The following is a 6,759-nucleotide window of genomic DNA, read 5'->3' on the forward strand; positions in this document are numbered from 1 at the left end:
ACTTCTACCCAAGACCTTTCAGGTGTGATGAAATAATCTCCTCTCTCAGCTTTGGTAGACGCTCCTTTGTCTTTCCCAGGATGCAACTCACCTTGAATACCTTCATGGGGGGGGGGGGGGGGGGGGGGGGGTTATATACGCATCACAGCTGAAGCCAGCGCAGGATCAGTATAGAGTTCTGAAAGGCTTAATTATGTTTCAACTCCACTTTAGGTCATTAAAACTGTCAGACAGCTTTAAAAACAACAATATTAAATCTGGGTTGAATAATTGTGACATCTTAACAAAATATACTGTTACACACAATTACTACATCATGCATTTTCTGTGTTGATTCTCTGTTTCACTCAATTCATAAAGAAATCATCCGAAGCAGAATCTTGATCTTTGAAAAAACTTTAATTGATAAATCCTTAAAATCTTTGGGGGGGGGGGGGTTGAATATTTCTGATTGCAACTGTACATACATCGTACTCTCACGGCAGTAAAAAGTTAGCCTACTGTATAAAGATTCCTTAGCTTAACTTCCCGTGGAAAGTTTCCAGAAAGTTTCCAGAAATGTTCCGCCCCTTTGCAACACTCATCAGGATCAACACAGATTCTAAAACATCACACAACCTGATTTCTACATTGATTTAGAAAACAACAGCAACATCAGTTCTTTCAAACACATTCATGTCAGTGTAATTATAGATTTGTGTCTTTACAAAGTCAGAACTAAATACATGTGATAAAGGAAGGTCAGTGTTTGATTGACAGCTGATCTCTGTGCGGAGCAGAAACGTCACCACGACAAACTTTGATCAACAAACATGGAGACAAAAGAAGTTAAAGATTTACACACACAATCTAAATCACTGCTTTTAATGACTCGAGTCTATTTGAGTTTACAGAACTCAGCTGCAGCTCCAGAACCAATCCCAATCCCAGCATAGAGAGGCTGAGTGAATGTGGTCTGGACTCTGTGGAGGAGAGTCATGGTGTCAGAGACTCTGTAGAAGGACAGAACACCTGCACTGTTATCCAGGTACACTCCTACTCTGGAGGACACAGGACCTGACACTGGAGTCTGGATGCTGTTGTAATAAAAGTTATAACTGTTTCCACCATAATATATCATCCAAGATTTATCATTGTATCCAAATAAACATTCAAGTGAGTGTCCTGCTCTGCTGATATTCTTGTATGTGACTGCTACACCAACTTCTCCTCTCACCTTCACCTCCAAGTAACAGCGTCCAGTCAGACTCTCTCTACTCAGGACCTGAGGCCAAACAGTGAATCTGTCTGGGTGATCAGAATAAGACTGATCTTTACTCATACATGTTACTTTTCTGTTTCCCTCAGATAATAACAGACGTTTGTGTGCTGTGTTTGGATCCAGTGTGATTTCCTGTGAATATCTTAAGAAGTCAGCTCTGGTCTCTGGCTCTGGTTGTGGCAGTAAAACATCCACTTGAGACACAATCTGTAAAATCTCTGTCTCTGTCTCACTCAGAATGTCCTGTAGTCGACCTCTGACCTGGGACACAGCTGCTGTCACGTCCTCAAAGTCCCTCAGAGGACGGATCCTGAAGCTGGATGAGTGTGTAGATCCACTGAGTGGTGACAGTGAGGGGTAGTTGTGTAGAAACTGGTTGTGATCCTCTGTGTCTGAGAGCTGCTTCAGTTCCTGGTCTTTCCTCTTCAGCTCAGTGATCTCCTGCTCCAGTCTCTCCTGAAGCTCTCTGACTCGACTCACTTCAGTTTCCTGCTGGGATCTGATCTGCTGCTTCACATCAGAGCTTCTTTTCTCCAGCAGACGGATCATCTCAGTGAAGATCTCCTCACTGTCCTCCACTGCTTTATCAGCAGAGCCATTGAGGGCCTCCTCCTCCTGTTGAAGCAGCTTCAGGTCTTTCTCTGTGTCCTGGACTCTCTGCTGGATTGTTTGTCTCCTCAGCCCGAGCTCTCTCTGCCTCTCAGTCCTTTCTGCTGCAGCTGACACTGTGTCGTGGTCTTTATGTTCCTCCACAGAGCAGAGATAACAGATACACTGCTGATCAGTGCGGCAGAACATCTTCATCACCTCGTCGTGACGAGAGCAGATGTTCTCCTGGAGCTTCTCCGAGGGGTCCACCAGCTTGTGCTTCTTCAATGGAGCTGCCTGAAGATGAGGCTGGAGGTGTTTTTCACAATAAGAGGCCAAACAATTCAAACAGGACTTGAGAGCTTTCAGTTTTCTCCCAGTGCAGAAATCACAGGCCACATCTTCAGGTCCAGTATAGCAGTGATCAGCAGGAGAAGCTTGGAGTCCAGTCTTCTTCAGATCCTCCACTAAATCAGCTAACATGGTGTTTTTCTCCAGGACAGGCCTCGGTGTGAAGGTCTGTCTACACTGAGGACAGCTGTAGCTTCCTCTCTCCTCCCCTTTGTCCCAGTGGGTGTTAATACAGCTCTTACAGTAGCTGTGTCCACAACCAGTAGTCACCGGATCCTTCAGTAGATCCAGACAGATTGAACAGCAGAATCTTTCTCTGTCCACTTGAATTTCCTGCTGCGCCATTTCAGCTGCTGCCAGAGACTGAAGAACAGGTTCACTTCCTCTGAACAGAAATAGATCTCTGCTCCTCCCTCTCTCGTTCACTCCCTGCAGTGACTCAGCTCCCACAGTTCCCAGCTTGTTGTTCACTGGTTCTTACACTGACACACCTGTGAAGGGAGGAGACACAGACATGTCCTGACTGGGAGGAGCTGGTTGTGTTTGAGGAAGAAGTTGTTGATGTTTCAGGTTTTACTGCATTTCACAGCGGCCTGTTGTCACCTGGTGTTAAGAGGAGATTCAGTGAGAGGCAGAGTGTGTTCTACGAAGAATGAACAACTAACAAAGTAGAATAAAGGTTAAGTTCAGGTTAAGGTCGTCTTTACTGTCCCTGAGGGGCCAGTTGGTTTGTAAACAGTTGTCACACACAACCCATACACATCATAACAATACATACATACACAAAAAGAGCACAAAGAATCCATTAGTCCTTTGTTAAAATACTAAAACATATTAAAATGTGTGTGTGACAAACACCAGGGCTACAGCTGGTTTAAGAGTCTGACTGCTGAGGGGACAACGATCTCTCTCTCTCTCTCTCTCTCTCTCTCTCTCTCTCTCTCTCTCTCTTCTCTCTCTCCGTGCATGGGCCTACCAGAAGGGGGGAGACCCAGCCCACAGTCGAAGATTTTATACAAACCTCCCTCAAGAAATGAACAGGCGACCTCCAGTGGAGAATTTTACACGCCGCCGTCTCTTCCAACACTTTTATATCTATTCTTAATCCCACCATTCTTAACAAGTGTCCATTTTGCGACCTGCGTGAGATTATTTATCACGTTTTTACTGAGTGCAAGAGACTGAAATGTTTCTTCGCTCTTTTAACTGCGGTTTTTAGTCATTTTAATGTCATGTTCACTGAGAAGGTTTTTATTATGGGAGGCTACAACAAAACAAACAAAGATAAGTGGCAGCTCCTGAACCATTACTCAGGTGAGGCCAAGATGGACATTTACATCAGTAGAGAGAACAGGTTCGAGAACAGGGACGGGCAGGAAGCGAGGGCGGTGTTGGTGGTAAACCTCCGGGCCAGACTCCGACCCGAGTTCAGCTTTTACAAACTGGTATCTGATCTCGAGTCTTTCAAAAATAATTTGGTGTTCTAACGACATACTCTGCACCGTCACCAACAATGAGCTGTCCTTTCCACACTTTTTAACAGACTGAGTTTTTTCTTGCGTCAGCACTTTTGTTTATTTATTAAATATTACTGTAAACGACTGTTTTATAAAATGAAAAATATGTAAATAAAGTGTTTGTAAGAAATCTAAATCTCCCTCTCTCTCTCTCTCTCTCTCTCTCTCTCTCTCTCTCTCTCTCTCTCTCTCTCTCTCTCTCTCTCTGTATAATTCTCCCAATGATGTCTCTCACTAGAAATCTTCTTCTACCCAAGGCCCTTTAGGTGTGATGAAATAATCTCCTCTCTCAGCTTTGGTGGAAGCTCCTTTGTCTTTCCCATGATGCAACTCACCTTGAATACCTTCATGGGGCTGTCTGACGTAAAAACTGTGAGACAGCTTTAAAAACAACAATATTATATCGGGGTTGAATAATTGTGACATGGCACACTCTTAACAAAATATACTGCTACACACAAATACTACATCATGCATTTTCTGTGTTGATTCTCTGTTTCACTCAACTCATAAAGAAATCATCCGAAGCAGAATCTTGATCTTTGAAAAAACTTTAATCGATAAATCCTTAAAATCTTTGGGGGGGGTTGAACATTTTTGATTGCAACTGTACATACATCGTACTCTCACAGATGTAAAAAGTTAGCCTACTGTATACAGATGAATTTGGCATTAACATGAACGTGGCTTCAGTGTTACAAGTAATCAACATGCTAGGTAATGACAAAGACGTTCAACAACAACACAAAATCACAGGTTTACTTTTCACGCAGACAATGTTCACCACCAGCTGCATCCAGGCTCCAGCTGAGCTCGGCTCAACTCCTCTGGTTTTCAACTTCCTGTAAGTTCCCTGTTATTGACTAACTTCTGCAAAAAAAGAGTCCACATTTCCAGAATTCCTGAGCTTAACTTCCTTAGGAAAGTTTCCAGAAAGTTTCCAGAAATGTTCCGCCCCTTAGCAACACTCATCAGGATCAACACAGATTCTAAAACATCACACAACCTGATTTCTACTTTGATTTAGAAAACAACAGCAACATTCATTTTTTCTAACACATTCATGTCAGTGTAATTATAGATTTCTGTCTTTACAAAGTGAGAACTAAATACATGTGATAAAAGAAGGTCAGTGTTTGATTGACAGCTGATCTCTGTGCGGAGCAGAAACGTCACCACGAAGAACTTTGATCAACAAACATGGAGACAAAAGAAGTTAAAGATTTACACACAGAATCTAAATCACTGCTTTTAATGACTCGAGTCTATTTGAGTTTACAGAACTCAGCTGTGGATCCTTGATAAACACAAACTCCAGCATAGAGAGGCTGAGTGAATGTGGTCTGGACTCTGTGGAGGAGAGTCATGGTGTCAGATACGCTGTAGAAGGACAGAACACCTGCACTGTGATCCAGGAACACTCCTACTCTGGAGGACACAGGACCTGACACTGGAGTCCTGATGTTGTTGTAATAAAAGATATAACTGTTTACATTACAATTTAATGACCAAGATTTATCATTGAATCCAAATAAACTTTCACGTGATTTTCCTACTTTGCTGATATTCTTGTATGTGACTGCTACACCAACTTCTCCTCTCACCTTCACCTCCAAGTAACAGCGTCCAGTCAGACTCTCTCTACTCAGGACCTGAGGCCAATCAGTGAATCTGTCTGGGTGATCAGAATAAGACTGATCTTTCCTCATACGTGTTACTTTTCTGTTTCCCTCAGATAATAACAGATATTTGTTTGCTGTGTTTGGATCCAGTGTGATTTCCTGTGAATATCTTAAGAAGTCAGCTCTGGTCTCTGGCTCTAGTTGTGGCAGTAAAACATCCACTTGAGACACAATCTGTAAAATCTCTGTCTCTGTCTCACTCAGAATGTCCTGTAGTCGACCTCTGACCTGGGACACAGCTGCTGTCACGTCCTCAAAGTACCTCAGAGTACGGATCCTGAAGCTAGATGAGTGTGTAGATCCACTGAGTGGTGACAGTGAGGGGTAGTTGTGTAGAAACTGGTTGTGATCCTCTGTGTCTGAGAGCTGCTTCAGTTCCTGGTCTTTCCTCTTCAGCTCAGTGATCTCCTGCTCCAGTCTCTCCTGAAGCTCTCTGACTCGACTCACTTCAGTTTCCTGCTGGGATCTGATCTGCTGCTTCACATCAGAGCTTCTTTTCTCCAGCTGACGGATCATCTCAGTGAAGATCTCCTCACTGTCCTCCACTGCTTTATCAGCAGAGCCATTGAGGGCCTCCTCCTCCTGTTGAAGCAGCTTCAGGTCTTTCTCTGTGTCCTGGACTCTCTGCTGGATTGTTTGTCTCCTCAGCCCGAGCTCTCTCTGCCTCTCAGTCCTTTCTGCTGCAGCTGACACTGTGTCGTGGTCTTTATGTTCATCCACAGAGCAGAGATAACAGATACACTGCTGATCAGTGCAGCAGAGCATCTTCATCACCTCGTCGTGACGAGAGCAGATGTTCTCCTGGAGCTTCTCCGAGGGCTCCACCAGCTTATGCTTCTTAAATGCAGCTGACTGAAGATGAGGCTGGAGGTGTTTTTCACAATAAGAGGCCAAACAATTCAAACAGGACTTGAGAGCTTTCAGTTTTCTCCCAGTGCAGACATCACAGGCCACATCTTCAGGTCCAGCATAGCAGTGATCAGCAGGAGCAGCTTGGAGTCCAGTCTTCTTCAGCTCCTCCACTAAATCAGCTAACATGGTGTTTCTCCCCAGGACAGGCCTCGGTGTGAAGGTCTGTCTACACTGAGGACAGCTGTAGCTTCCTCTCTCTTCCCCATTGTCCCAGTGGGTGTTAATACAGCTCTTACAGTAGCTGTGTCCACAGACAGTAGTCAACGGATCCTTCAGTAGATCCAGACAGATCGAACAGCAAAATCTTTCTCTGTCCAGGTGAACTTCTTGCTGCGCCATTTCAGCTGCTGCCAGAGACTGAAGAACAGATTCACTTCCTCTGAACAGAACCAGATCTCTGCTCCTCCCTCTCTCGTTCACTCCCTGCAGTGACTCAGCTCCCACAGTT

The 6,759-nt window shown here is 44.3% G+C and overlaps 1 protein-coding gene across 1 annotated transcript; it reads right to left on the reverse strand.

Annotated features, from left to right (window-relative positions):
- Nucleotides 1-380: 380 nt before the first annotated feature.
- On the reverse strand, nucleotides 381-6,759 carry LOC128457314 (uncharacterized). Its single transcript, XM_053441964.1, has 2 exons — nucleotides 4,989-6,759; nucleotides 381-2,674 (listed from the first exon to the last, which is right to left on the reverse strand). The coding sequence occupies exons 1-2, from the start codon at nucleotides 6,648-6,650 to the stop codon at nucleotides 878-880; spliced, it is 3,459 nt and encodes a 1,152-aa protein (XP_053297939.1). The 5' UTR covers nucleotides 6,651-6,759; the 3' UTR covers nucleotides 381-877.

The sequence above is a fragment of the Pleuronectes platessa genome, chromosome 15 (genome assembly GCF_947347685.1).
Source record: "Pleuronectes platessa chromosome 15, fPlePla1.1, whole genome shotgun sequence".
Taxonomy (NCBI): Eukaryota; Metazoa; Chordata; class Actinopteri; order Pleuronectiformes; family Pleuronectidae; genus Pleuronectes; species Pleuronectes platessa.